The 15000-nt window shown below is 38.2% G+C and overlaps 1 protein-coding gene and 1 long non-coding RNA gene across 2 annotated transcripts; one reads left to right on the top strand and one right to left on the bottom strand.

Annotated features, from left to right (window-relative positions):
• Positions 1-2319: 2319 nt before the first annotated feature.
• LOC119573245 lies at positions 2320-4578 on the bottom strand. The gene is made up of 2 exons (XR_005228781.1): positions 4372-4578; positions 2320-3610 (listed from the first exon to the last, which is right to left on the bottom strand). It is a non-coding gene; the product is annotated as an uncharacterized LOC119573245 (long non-coding RNA).
• Positions 4579-11842: 7264 nt separating this feature from the next.
• On the top strand, positions 11843-14773 carry LOC119573571 (carbonic anhydrase 9-like). Its single transcript, XM_037920782.1, has 3 exons — positions 11843-11911; positions 14073-14299; positions 14740-14773. The coding sequence occupies exons 1-3, from the start codon at positions 11843-11845 to the stop codon at positions 14771-14773; spliced, it is 330 nt and encodes a 109-aa protein (XP_037776710.1).
• The last annotated feature ends 227 nt before the right edge of the window (positions 14774-15000 follow it).

The raw sequence follows: 15000 nt of genomic DNA, 5'->3' as shown, positions 1-15000 counted from the left end.
GGATATAGGGAGTTACTTGGAGTGTTTGGAAAGGGGGAGGGGGTTTTAAGATTTTGGGGGGAAATGTCAGTTTTCATTAGGTAATCTTTAAAATTTTTAAGGTTTCTTCCCAAGGAGTTGGGTTTGGGGGGGTTTTTGGGGGGTATAGGATTTCTTTGAGGGGGGGAAGAGAGGACTGGGTCTCAAACAAAGGATTAAAAGGGAAAGGGGGAGGTAATTTTGGGGGGTAGGAAATTTGGGGGTGGGGGGGAACGGTTTTTTCGTCGTTACAGGGAGTGCGAGGAGGAGGGGGGGGAAGGTGTTGGGGTTTTGGTGGGGATTTAAATTTTCTGTAGAGAGATTTGGGGTGTTGGATTTAGGGGGGGCAAAAAAGTTTTACTGGGGGAAAGGGGGGAGGGAGAAGAGGGGGGGGTTAAAATGTAGGGGGGGGGGTTTAGGAGAATTTGTAGAAAGAGCCGATTTCGGAGTAAGGGGTAAGAGAGAAAACCCCGTCGAGGTTTTTTCGGCTTCACGTTTGGGGGAGTCCAAGTTTGGGAAACGAGAGTTTCACCCCGACTCAAATTTGTAGGTGGGGCACCTCTATAAAAACATTTGGGGGCCGCCACGTTGGCCCCATGGCCCTGATTGTGAAGGGGATTAGATGGGTATGGGCCCCGGTTGGGCACATAGTGGGCATTTTGGCTGTGGGGAAAGGGAATGTTTTTGGTGGGGGTCCCCAGGGCGCCCAAAATTTTTGGGGACGAAGGGGGAGGAGGTTGGGATGGGCGAACAGGGGGGGGGTTTTTCCTATATAGACGTTAAAGGGGAAAGGGCAGGGCTACGGAAGGAATTTTTTGGTATGTTAGTGGGTTTCTTTCGATTACCCTGGGGGGAATGGAGTAGCAGTGTATGACGTTGAAACCCTAGTTGTGAGACAGGCAAATAGGGTTTTTCCAAATTGACCAAACTTTGTCCCTAGATTGGGCCAATTTTTACGGGGAGATTGAAACTTCCGGTTTCAAAATATTTAGGGTTGGATGGGGGGCTGCAAGGATGGGGGTTTCCATATTGTCTGTTAGTTTTGTTTAAAGCATAGCTCGGTTTTTGGGGGTTACTTTTGGGCAAAAAAGGGAGCGGGCCGGGGCGGCTCGGAAAAGAGACTTTTCCTACTTGTTTTTTGGGCCCTGTTTGGGAAAAGAAGGTTTTTGTCAGAGTAAAGGGGCGGGGGAGGGATCACGAAAAAACCCGGCCCCTTTGGCTGCCCCGAAAGGGTTTTTCAATATTGTTGTAGTAAAGGGGTAGTCGAAAGGGGGGGTGCTGACGATGGGGTAGGTTAGGGAGGTAGGGTTATGGGGGGTGGCAATTTGGCTTTTAAGGTATTTAAAAAGGGAGGATGGGGGGGGGTTTTATGTTTGGGGGTTTTTTGGGGGGGGAGGTGATGAAGTTGAGCGTGCGGGAGGGGGGAAAAGTTTTTAAGGATTGGTTGTTGGCCCACCTTTTTACTAGTAGGGATTTATGGGGGGGTAGTTGTTTCAGTGTTCGGAAACCGTGGTCAAAGGAGAGCCCGGGGGGGAGGGAATGGGTTGGGGTTTTCACGTTTGGGGGTATTTTATAAAGGGGTTTAAACCCCCATTGCCCCTAAATTTGGGGAAAAGTTTTCATTTTGGCCCCCTTTGGGAAGCCGGATTATGTTAGGGATAAAAACCTCCACCCCTTTAGGGTCCCCTTGAGGGGAAAAGGGGTAGATAAAAAAAGGGGAATACCGGGCCCAGGGGTCCTTAAAGGCCCTTCAGGGGCGGGGACAAAAGTCACCTTTCATCCCTTTTAAACACGGCTCTCCCCAAACCCTTTGGGGGGGATAGCGGGGTTTTGGGGAAGGGACAGAAAACCCCAAAAGTGGGGAAAGGAAAAAAAAGACCATGCAAAATTAGTGGGGTCGAGGGTGGTCCCCAAAGGGTTGGGGGAGTTCCCCCATTTATTGGGTCCCAGTCTCCGCCCCCTAAGCCCCCCCCCGACAACAACGGGCAAGGGATTGGGGGGGAAATAGGAAACCAATATAACACTGCAGAGTAAATGAATATAAACTGATTCATTGTGATGTTACATTTTATATAAATCTTGGTTCATGTACTATCAATGTACAGTATAACTGTTTGGGAGCTTGTGTAAACATGAATCATTGTGCATTATCAATTTGATATGGTACTTATAGTGATTACATAAAGAAAGGCATAGAAATTTCCATTTTGAAATAAAAATATCCTAAAATAGTATCCAAAATCAATCATCCATATTACTCTTATAAGTCACATATCTGGTTCTAGGGAAAAAAAATCCTTCCAGTGCTCATATATTCATAGACTATTTCCAACCCTTTTGTCTGAGATACAGCGAAAAAAATCATGTTTTACTACTTTGTTTAGAGTATTTCCAAAATAGCAGTAGTTCTTTCTTCTCAATCTTAAATTAATTAAAGCATAGGGCAATATATGTTAGTGCATATCATGCTTAAAAGGACATTGGATGTTGGGGAAAAAGGGGGGAAAGGGTGGCTAATCATTGGTGTTTATGTATGTGTTCTGAGATGTGCATGTATAGGTTGGTGGAAGGTGTCTACTTTGTTTGCATGTATAATGCATTGTGGAAAGTATGAGTGTTTGAAGGAATCTGTACTAGTGTGGTATGTCATGTACTTCTGGTTTACTGTAAGCATCACATGCATTAGTTGTGTTTGCGTGGTGTAAGTAATATTATTCATTTATGTCAATTTGGTTCTTTGTGATTCTGAAAATAGTTGTTAATCTATGTGCTTGTTTGCATATTGTGAGAGCATCTTTATTTAATTGTTGTTTGACATGTGTTTGGATACCAGGAATTATGGTGTAATTGTTTGTAATGAACATGGCTGAGACAGTGTTTATCTTTTCCAGTTTATTAACCCAGGAAAATGCAGTGCTCATTTTAGATTTTTGTGTGTGTGAAATGTCTGCACATAGATGGCTCTGCAATTGCTTAGCCACAAAGAAATAAGTTAGTAGACTATGTGACAGCAATATAACATAACATAAAATATTTGTGAAAATAAGGAAAAGGGTAAAATGGTGAGACATTCAGTACTCAAAATAGGCTCATTGGTGACTTAGTACAAGTGGAGCCAACTATGTGTAAAAACAATTAATAAAGTAAACTCACAGTGGGCATGTCATGTACGTATATGCCATGCCCATCAGTTTTGGGTTAATATTTGCTTGTGTGAGTGGGTTCCACACTGCTGTGCAATACTGCAGTTTTGGATGGACAAGTGCGGTCTACCCCAGTGTTCTATTTGCTCCGTATTGTATATTGTCTATGTGTTGAAGTTCATGTTGGTGTGTAGTGTGATGCCTACGTATTTGTGTGGTGTGTTGGGTAGCTGTTGAGATGAGTATGGGGATTCTATGGGTGTTTCTAAGTAAGTGAAATGTAGTTTTGCTTTCATCAAGCCTGAAGTCTGTTTGCCATACAGTTTCCCATTATATGAGGGAGTCTAGGTCAGTCTGGAGGAGTTGACAGTTGTCAGGTATCTTGATCAGTCTGTGTAGAAGGCCTTTTGCACACAATCCTAATGATCACATCCATGGACAGCTTGCACCTGTAATGATGTGGAAATGTGTAGAAAGATGATTTCACCACAAAATTGCCCTATACATTATTTTTTCAGCTTTTATTGGCAGAGAGACCTTGCAAGATAATTTTCAGATATATGTTAAATCTGGGGTAACATTGGGGGGAGATAACAGGCAACTGCATAAACAAGAAGTACACATATATAGGATGAAAAATATCAATGCATATTACAAGTTCATTCAAATATCCAACACCAAGGATGTGGTTAACCATAATTTACTTTTTTTCTACCTTGAAACAATAATTGACAGTTATTGAAATTCACCTCCCTTACAATTACCCAGAGAATTAGTAAGGTATGTGGATAAGCCTTATGTTTCGTAAGTGTTACACAAAACATACTAAAAGAATCGCATAAGGTACACTGTCAAATATATTTCACTCCTTTGTGTTCTTCACCAAATGATGGCTTATCAGTCAAATTACTTTCTGTTGCTAAAGAATTATAAAATACTAGATTAAAAAAAAAACACTAAACACACACACACACACACACACACACATACACAAAACAGTGAAGGAATTATAAAATACTACAGAATTTAAGACACTAAAAACACATAAAACAAACAAACATTAAAAACACAAGAAACAGAAAGAATTATAACACACACAAAATAACAACAACAAGAAAACACTAAAAACACACATACACACACACAAAAGAAAACACTAAAAAACAAGAAAACGCTAAAAACACTTAAGAATTAAAACCTTTTTTCTTACAGAAAAAAACAATGCTTCCACCATTTGGCATTCTCCTCGGCACTCCATATTGGTCTCCATTTTCATAAAATCTAATTTCTTTTGAGTGTCATCATGTATAAAGCCGTAATATTTAGTTAAATAAACTGACGTGAAGTTTATCAGTGTCCTTGTTTTTGTATTTAGTGACGGGTGTGTTGTCTTGTTTAATTACAGGTCAAGTACCATTATCTATAACAGCTTATACGTCATTTTAAACATCCTATTTGCTATCGATAATATATCTATCGTTATAGATATGTATATGTATATCGTATTAGTGAAATATACTTTATCTACATGAGAAAATTCATAATTAATCTCGATTTTGCGAGCTGGAATTAATGTACAATGTTGACTGTTATCAGCAATAACCTCATATTATTATTATTAGTAGTAGTAGTAGTAGTATTAGTATTTTTTGCGAATTATCGTCATAACAGGGTAGTTTGTGATGAGCATTGCAAAAAAGAGCACTCTGGCGACACTTAAATACAGTCAAATTTCGTTATAAGAAGCTGAGCCAAATGCAAATGAATATGCAACAAACCAATGAAATGTTATTTAAAGATGTAATTTGTCATTTCCCCCGCAGAAAGAAAAAAGAAAAAACTTATGCATAATGGTTTGAAATTGATTTTGAGTTTAAAAAGGGAAAATTACAAGGGGGTGTTTTAGAGTAAAAGTAATAGGTAAAAAAATTTTTCCCGTACGATGTTAACAAAGATTAAACAGAAAATATATAAAATTTTTTAATTAGGTTGTCTTTAAAAAATTTTTTCTATGAGAATGGTTTCCCCCAATAAATTACTGTTACATGGGGTTAAACTATAATACCCCTACTGCCCAAAAATCTTTTTTTTGACGGATTGAAAACGGAATTTTTTTTTTAAATACGAAAAAAAAAGAAAAAAAAGAGCTGATAAAATAAAAACCAGGGATGTCATAGGACATAGTCTATAATTAATTGAGATACCTTATATCTATATTTTTATGCACGCTTTATGAAAAATAAAAAAAATGCTAATTTTCTAATTTTAATACCCCTGCTAAAAAATTAAATATGGGCAGTTGCCGGGATTTAAAAATTCAAAAAAATCAAAAAATGAAACAGTCTAAAAATGCCGCACGCGAGGTGTGTGGTTTCTACGTGTGTGTGTGTGTGTGTGTGGTGGTGGTGTGTGTGTGTGGTGTGTGTGGGGTGTGTTTTTGTGTGTGTGTGTGTGGTGTTGTGTGTGTGGTGTGTGTGTGTGAGCAGTCACTCAGTTTCTGCGATGGGAAATTTTGGGTTAAAAAAAAATGAAAATGTTTTAAAAATTTTGCTGTCACAAAAGATACAATTTTTATTACACCTACCAAAGATAAGCTGTCAGACGTTATCTTTTACATATTTATGACGCTAATAGAAAATTTCTTGCTTTTTTTTTATATATACTAAATTTTCAGAAGTTTTCTCCTAATAACTGTTATCACCCATTTTTCTTTCAAGTCAGGGCACTGCTTTTGCCAAACAGATAAAGGCGAATAGCTTTCATAACTCAAGCAAGGGGTAATGTAGAGTGCATTTCGCAATATTATTTAAACTGCTTTTTCAAATTTTCTTCGTCAAACTAAGGATTGTAGCTTCGTGGAAAGACATTTTATCATTCTTTTCGACATAAAGTGAAAATAGCAGCATACCGTTTTTGAAACATGCAATTATATTAAGAAATCCCTGGGTATATTGCAATAGAAATGAGATAAATAGTTAAATGAATAGATATGAAAAAAAGGAGGTGTTGATGACTTCCAAAAGTGTTACACGCTTTGTAGAACTTATAAATAAACTAAGCAAGAGAAGCTTACTGGCGGATACGGGAATACTCAAGGTGGGGGAAGTGATCTGAATATGTAATGAGAGGGCGCCGAATAATATATCTAATATAATATAATATGATACCCATTTCCCACACAAGTCGTGCAACAACTCAATTTATAATAATAATAATAAAATAAATAAATAAATAAAGATTATAAAAAAATCATTTGGGAAAACAAAAATTTTCCCGTCTTTCAAATCTAATTTCAGATAATCAAAGAATAACTAGACGTTATGCTCTTACCCCACTTAAGGTACATATATCTAAGTCTTTAGATCAGGGGTGGCCAAGATGTTGCTAGAGTGGTCGACTTTACCATTGCATAGATTTCGAAAGTTTCTTATGACAAACCATACTTAAAAAGTATATTACTAATGAATAGTTGACAGTACACTCTGCCTGTTTTCTAGACTTTCGGCAAGTAGCCAGTTGTTACAATATAAGTGTTGTTCTTTACATGATGCGCTTAGTGTACAAAAATGTGGATTCACAAAGATATGTTGGAAGTAAAGAAGGCTGTGGTTTTAGGCCTACTTTTGAATGATTAATCGAAAACAGACTTTGTGATCAACAAAAGACTACCTCGGCTGTCTGGGCCAATAGTTACAGCCAATACAAATAATAACATTAGTACTGCTTATCATAGTAGTAGCAATGTTTAGACAACAGCATCTCAGCATTGTTAATAATGATTACGAAAATAATAATATTCTCATGAAACGATCGAAATATTTGAACATTCCAGTAAAAGTTTCACACCTTTTCATACCACAAGACTTCACTAAATTTACGGTTTTCACACTTTACATCCTGTGATATCGTTGGGAGCTTCACTTCTGTAAAGAAAGCGCCTGAGATACCGGGAAGATTTCGGTGTTATGTTTTTATGAAATAATATATATCGATTGACTAATCTGGATGTTGGTACCGCGACAAGTAACATATTCAGACCGTTATTAATGATTATACCCTCATTGTCAATCATGTGTTGTTTTTAAAGAACATACATTTCCTGTATGATTGGATTTATGAATTATGCTGGAGATTTGAACAGAAAATCCCCGTAGTCTTATTGGTTCTGAGTGTATGGATTTATCCGGATTCGTCAGTCTGTCGGTCTGTCTCCTTTTTGTCTCTCTCTCCCCCCCCCCCTCCCATCTCTCTCTCTCTCTCTCTCCTCTCTCTCCTCTAAAAAAAATTTTGGGGGCAAAAGATAAAAAGAAAAAGAAAACCCGAAAAAAGGGTAACGGAAAAGACAAAATAAGGGGAAAAAAAAAAACGAAAAAAAAGAGAAAAAAAGAGCTGCGGTATGATATACAAACCAATGTGAAAAAGGAGAAAGAAAAATGGATAAAAATATATATATATTATATATTTTTATATATTATATATTATATATATATGTGTGTGGTGTTGTGTGTGTTTTTTTGTGTGTGGTGTGTGTGTGTGTTTTGGGGGTTTTTGTGTGTTTTGTGCGCGTGTGGTGTGTGGGGCGGGTATGTTTGTATGTTTTCGTGTGTGTGTGTGTGTGTGTGTTTTGTGTGTGTGTGTGTGTGTTGTGTTTTGTGTGTGTGTGTGTGTTTGTGGGGTGAGTGTGTGGTGTGTGTGTGTCTGTGTTGTTGTTGTGTGTTTGTGTGTGGGGGTGGTGTGTGTGGTGTGTGTGTTGTTGTATGCGTGCGTGCGTGTGTGCGTGTATGTTTTGTTGTGTGTGGTGTGTGTGTTGTGTGTGGGGTGTGTGTGTGATAGAGATAGAGATGGGTAGATAGATGTAGATAGAGAGGAGGAGAGTGAGAGAGAAAGAGAGAGGTTTTTTTTTTTGTGTGTGTGTGTGTGTGAGATAGAGTGGTCGATAGATCGTGATGTGAGAGGAGAGAGAGGAGAGCGCGGGGAGGGGAGGCGGGAAGAGAGAGAGAGAGCAGGTTTTTTTTTTTTTTTGTGTGTGTGTTGTGTGTGGGGTGTGTGTGTGTGTGGTGAGGGAGAGGAGGAGGGCGGGGGGGGAGGCGGAGAGAGAGAGAGAGAGAGAGAGAAAATGAAGTGTGTGTGTGTCTGTGTGTCTGTGTGTCTATGTTTGTGTGTGTGTTTACATGTTTGTTTTGTCTATAAAGACAAAAACGAGAGAAACAAGCAGATACAAAAGGGGAATAGAGAAAGAAAATATGCCAATAGAAAGCGTACAAAAAGAAAAGGAAATATATGAAACTGCAACCAAAAACAAAGAAAAGAAAAGGAAAACAGAATTCGAGGCAAATACGAAAAAGAATAAAGAAATACACAAAAAATATGACCCATGAAAGCGAAAAGCTAATAACATCAAATGGAATAAAGAAAGAAAATACTCAAAGACACATCCTTCCATAAACACGAAAAAAACACAAAACACACACGAATAGGAATAAACAAAGAGAGAGAGAGAGAGAGAGAGAGAGAGAGAGAGAGAGAGAGAGAGAGAGAGAGAGAAAGAGAAAGAAAGAAAGAGAGAGAGAGAGAGAGAGAATACGACATACGCAAACCACAAGCAACGCACACTGATGCGGGTCTCGAATACGTAAGTATGTAAGCATAAACAGGAACGAACACATAAGTAGCCGGGTTGGGAGTACCAGTCATACGGGGAGGAGATTCTTCTCGTCTCTCTCTCTCTCTCTCTCTCTCTCTTCTCCGTTTCTCTCTTCCCTCGCTGTTCGTCTCTTCTCCCCGACCCTCGCTCCTTTGTCGAGAAGACCTGAGATCTGGAGGTTTCGAGTCTGCGTTGCAATAAGAGCCAGGTAGGTCTTGTATTTGTGGGAAATCTGCCATTAAGTGTGTGTGTGTTTTGGGGAGGATGGAAGACGCGTGTTAATGGAGGGTGAGAGGGAAAGGCTGATGAAAGTGGGTGTGGGGAGGAGAGGTAGAGAAGGAAATTGTGCTTAAACAGTGTGTATTTTTTTGCAAAAGAAAGAGTGATGATCAAGTTAGATGACAAGCAATTAACGGGTTATGTATGTGGATACATCTACCTATCTATAGATATATGTGAAGGTTGTGTGTGTGTGTGTGTGTGTGTGTGTGTGTGTGTGTGTGTGTGTGTGTGTGTGTGGGTGTGCGTGCGTGTGTGGTGTGCGTGTGCGCGCGTGTGTGTACACTGTGTGTGTGTTGGTTTTAAAAATAACCCACCACTCACTCTCCCTTTTCTCTTCCTCTTCCTTTCGAAGAAGCCCTTATCTACTTAAAAAAGGTTCGTTTCGCAGCCCACACCCCGGCATGACATAACCCGGATTTGGTGAATCCCTCCCCATCAAATCCCGTCGCAATTTAAATGTTATCATCAACAGACTAGATCCTTGTTTAAAGGCGCGGGGTTATTGCGGCGGCCGGAGTGCACGGGAGCTGCGCGGAGGCACCTTCAGCGGCGCCGTCGCCTGCGGGGTGCAACGGAGAGCACGGTGAGCTAATTAGCGCCCTTTCCCCGGTGTGTCCCGTATGGTGTGTGCACGCATGCATGCGTTTTTATATGTATTATGGAAAAGTGCACAACCACACACATATACATATATAATATATATATAATATATAATATATATATATATATTTTATATATATATATATTTTAAAATATATACATTATATACATACATATATATATATTATATATATAATATATATATATAATATATATATAAAATATATTACATACAATATATATATATATAATATATATATTATATATCTATATATATATATATAAAATAATTTATAAAAACACACACATACACAAAATGCGAGATGTGTGTGTAGTTGAACATGTATAACTGTACCGTCAAGAATACTACGGAGGAAGTTTCAGTAATCAAAAATTCACTTCCATTGACGTTTCCTTCAGCCTTACGTATCTGATACGGCGTCTTGTCGCATGTAAGCCCGAGATACACTTCCTCAGTATATGCTGGGGTAGCCTCTAGGGGAGGACGAATCTGTTGGCTCGTGAGTGTCATCATCTGCAGTAATATCTGAATTAAACGGAAGAAGCAAAAAAAAGAGAGAGAGAAAGAGAGAGTGAGAGTGAGAATGAGAGTCAGACTGATAGAATGAGAGTGAGAGTGAGAGAATGAGTATGAGAGAGAGAGAGGAGAGAGAGAGAGAGAGAGAGAGAGAGAGGAGAGAGAGAGAGAGAGAGAGAGAGAGAGAGAGGGGAGAGAGAGATAGAGATAGAGATAGATAGATTTTGATAGAAAAGATAGATAGATAGAGAGAGAGAGAGAGAGAGAGAGAGAGAAGAGAGAGAGAGAGAGAGAAGACAACCCGACGACAGGAACAGACAGAGAGAGAGAGAGAAAGAGAGAGAGAGCCACAGAAAGAGAGAGAGAGTTAGATAAATATATATATATATATATATATATATATATATATATATATTTTATATATATATATATATATATATATATATATAAAATATATATATATAGAGAGAGAGAGAGAGAGAGAGAGAGAGAGAGAGAGAGAGAGAGAAAGATTTAAGGTAACATAAAGATATGAATCCAGATTTTAAAAAAAACCGGAACCAGCAGAAACCAAAGCTGGCAGTTGGGGTTAATGAAGCCAGACAAGAAATTCCCCGAAGCAACATTAATGCATTTTGGGTGCTCTTGCAGGTGAACACAAAGCCCAGTCTTCTGAATTTTCCTTTCTGGAAAAAAATGGTGTTTAAAAAGGCCGTGTTCATGCTGCTGCTTTTCCACACTTTGAACAGGTATGACCGTTTAACCGTTTATTTGAGGGCCCGTCGATGCTGTGGATAATATGAAATGTGTTAGGATTCTAAAGTAAAAAGTGAGGATTAAAAAAAAAAAAAAAAAAAAAAAAAAAAAAAAAAAAAAAAAAAAAGTTATTACTCTAGATTTCAAAAAAGATGGAATGCAAAATTTGAGTTATGAGAGTTATTTCGACATTTCCAGATGCTGTTTTAGACACAACCCAAAAATAAAAGGAAAAAAAAACAAACAAACAAACTCACGTCGATCTTCTATAAATAGGGCCAGAGCAATAAAAAGTTGTAACCCAATCTAAGAATTTAATATCAAAATATGCCTAAAAATCGTTTAATACTCTGATTTGTATTCATACGTTATCATAAACTGTGGTAGACTTTAGCGATAAATAGGTTTATATGATAAGTCAGTTTTACGAACAAGCTTAGGTTCCGTGATGAAATATGAATAGATCATATATTTATTTATGCATGTTTTTATTTCAAGTTTTTCCATTATTCATTTTATGAATAAATTTTTGGATGTCTGTGATTTTCGGAAATATATTTCGTAATGAGATTTTACAAAACTGTATATCGTAATGAAGAAAAAGTCATTCACTGCTATAAACACATATAGGAAGAAAAGGATAAATTAAATAGAGCTGAAATAAAATCAGTTTAACCAACGAGAGAGAGAGAAAAAAAAAAATCTGAAAAATGAATCTTTAAGCCTCCTGACAAAAAATAAAACCATGTAAAAGAAAAGAAAAAGGAAAGGAAAACCCACTTATATCCACACAAACCCTTTTTCCAACATCCTCACCAGGGAAGCAGCAGCCACCCACTGGACATAAAATGACGTACAGAAATGGGCGGAGGATTCCCAGACTGTGCGGGAAGGAGCCAATCTCCAGTAGAACATCTTGGCGCCAAAGATGTTCGAGGCGCCATCTTTCCTTTTCAAAACTATGGGGAAAAGTTTTTTATTTTTTTTTTCTCTTAAAAGGGAAATTTTTTTTTATATGGGGAAATTGCTGTTTGTATTCGGTATTTATTTTTCGTTTGAAGTTACATGTTTTAAGAGGGGTAAGAGACAGACAGATAGATAGATATATATATATATAGAGAGAGAGTTAGAGATAGATCGCAAAGACAGATAGATAGACAGATAGATAGATTAGTAGATAAGTAGATAGATAGATGACATGCAGACAGACAGACAGATAGACAGATAATAATAGATAGATAGATAGATAGATAGTTTTGATAGATAGAAAAGATAGATAGACAGATAGATAGACAGATAGATAAATAGATAGAGAAAATAGATAGATAGACCCGACCAATAGATAGTAAACAGACAGATAAACAGGCAGATAGCTGGGTATATAGGTAGGTTTATAGGTATATAGCTGGTTTAAAAAGATAGGTAATCTCAGTTTGAGGGTTCGAGTCACCGCCGGCGCGTTGTTTCCCTGGGCAAAGGAACTTCACCTTGATTGCCTGCCTAGCCACTGGGTGGCCAAGCCAGCCCAAGTCAGTGCCGGTAAATAGAGATGGTGACTCGAAAAAAAAAAAAAAAAAAAAAACACCGGGGTGAAGGGAATGGCAAACCACCGCTCTAAATTGCCAAGAAAAAATCATGGAAGCCCATGATCGCCAAGACCGCGGTGGCCGAATGGCTAGAGCATCGGACTCGAGACTGTTACGACGGCTATCTGAGTTCAAGGGTCCGAGTCACCGGCCGGCGCGTTTGTCCCTTGGGCAAGGAACTTCACCTCGATTGCCTACCTAGCCACTGGGTGGCCAAGCCAGCCCAAGTCGTGCTGGTTTCCCCAACTCGGATAAAATAGAGAGAATGATTACCTAAAAAAGGTAAACACCGGCACTCTCCGTGGGAAAAGGAACTGGGGACCCCACCACGTACTCACTCCAAAGGCATCACAGCATGGAAAACTAAAAATTAAGTATCATGCTGTGACCACGGCGGCTCAGACATGAACCTACCGTTAAAAAAATATGTAATACAGTATATATATATATATATATATATATATATATATATATATATATATATATATATATATATATATATATAGATATATAGATAGATAGATAGATAGATAGATAGATAGATAGATAGATATTTATTTATATATAAAAATATGTATATATACATATAATATATATATTATATATATATATATATATATTATATATATATTTTATTATTTTATATATATATATATATATGGTTTGGGGTGTGTGTGTGGTGTGTGTGTGTATGTATATATACATATATATATCTATCTATCTATCTATCTACTATCTATCTATCTATCTATATATATATATATATATATATATATATATATATATATACATATATATACATAAATAAATAAATAAATATATATATACATCTATATATACATATATATACATATATATAAAATATATAAATATACTATATAAATATACATATATATATATACACACACACACAAAAAAACACCACAGATATCCAGTACCAAACTCATGATGTTCACCCCTAAACACTCAAACACACACACACACACACACACACAACACAACACACAACACACACACACACACACACACACACACACACACCCCACACACACATATATATATACATATATATATACATATATGTATATTATATATATATATATTAATATATATATATATATATATATGTGTGTGTGTGTGGGGTGTGTGTGTGTGTGTGTGTGTGTGTGGAGGGGGGGTGTATTTCCACACACACACATATATGTATATATAAAATTATATAAAATAATATATATATATAAAATTATATATATATATATATATATATCATCAATAACGGTATGCTAAATGTCTGGCACCCGTGGACCTCTCCACCATCCTTCGCCACTCAACTCGATTTTACGCTTTTCTTTCCACTTGGTACCATCGACAGCCCGCAAATATCTTTTATATTGTCGCTCAGTCTTGTCTTCGGTTTGCCTCTTCCTCTGTTTCCTATCACCATCCCCGTCAGCAATTTTTTCTCAATACTATACAGAATCTATATTCGTTTTCCCCGGGAAAAGCTGATCAACGTGAGCCTCGAGAACAAACCCGGGGACTCGCTCAAGGCCAACCTCCACCCCCCGGAGGAAACAGCAACGCCCTCGGCTCGCGGGCGGAGGCCTCTCGGGCAAACCTTCGAGCTGGACAGCTTCCACTTCCACTGGGGCGACGAAGACTCAAAGGGCTCCGAGCACCTGCTGGGAGCTGCGCGTTTCCCCCCGAGATGCTTGGTTCACTTCAAGAGGAAGTGAGTTTGGGGCGTGCGGGCGTGTGTGGTTTTACGTGTGTGTGTCATGTCCCAAAATTCATTTATAACTCTTAGATCGTATGTAGCCATTTTATTACAATATATAATAAAATAAAAATGTTACCGCGTGTGTTATGTGTGGATGAGTGTGGGGTACATGCAAGTGTCTACATGAGTGTATATATGAATACATGAAGGCATACGTATGCGTGTATATCTGTGTAAATGTGCACTGTAATGCTATAGCTTATCACACAGAGGGGTAAACACAAGCAATAACGGAGATGATAAAGAGATGAAAACAAACGTAGATAAGGAGATGTAACAAACAGAGACACACATGCTCTAACAGACAAATTTAAACTGATAACTGAAGAGAGGCTAAGGAATACGTAAATCTGGTATGAGAAGTGAAGTCACCTATTCGCCTACGTCGGCAGGTACGGGTCGCTGAAGAACGCCCTGCAGTTTTAACGACGGACTGGCGGTCCTCGGGGTGTGGCTCATCCCGGCCGCGACTCCGACAGTAGCGCGGGGAGGTCCTTGAGAATGACGGGGGTGTGGAGCTGTTTTCTCTCATCTCTTTCTCCTTTTCTTTTTCTCTGTGTCTCTCTCCTTCTCTCTCTCTCTCTCTTTGTCACTCTCTCTCTCTCCTTTCCCCCTCCTCCTCTCCTTCTCCCCTCTCTCCTCCTCTCTTCCCC

This window comes from Penaeus monodon, chromosome 5 (genome assembly GCF_015228065.2).
Source record: "Penaeus monodon isolate SGIC_2016 chromosome 5, NSTDA_Pmon_1, whole genome shotgun sequence".
NCBI classification, from domain to species: domain Eukaryota; kingdom Metazoa; phylum Arthropoda; class Malacostraca; order Decapoda; family Penaeidae; genus Penaeus; species Penaeus monodon.
Note: the sequence above shows the minus strand (reverse complement) of the source record. Positions and strands in the feature narration are given on the sequence as shown.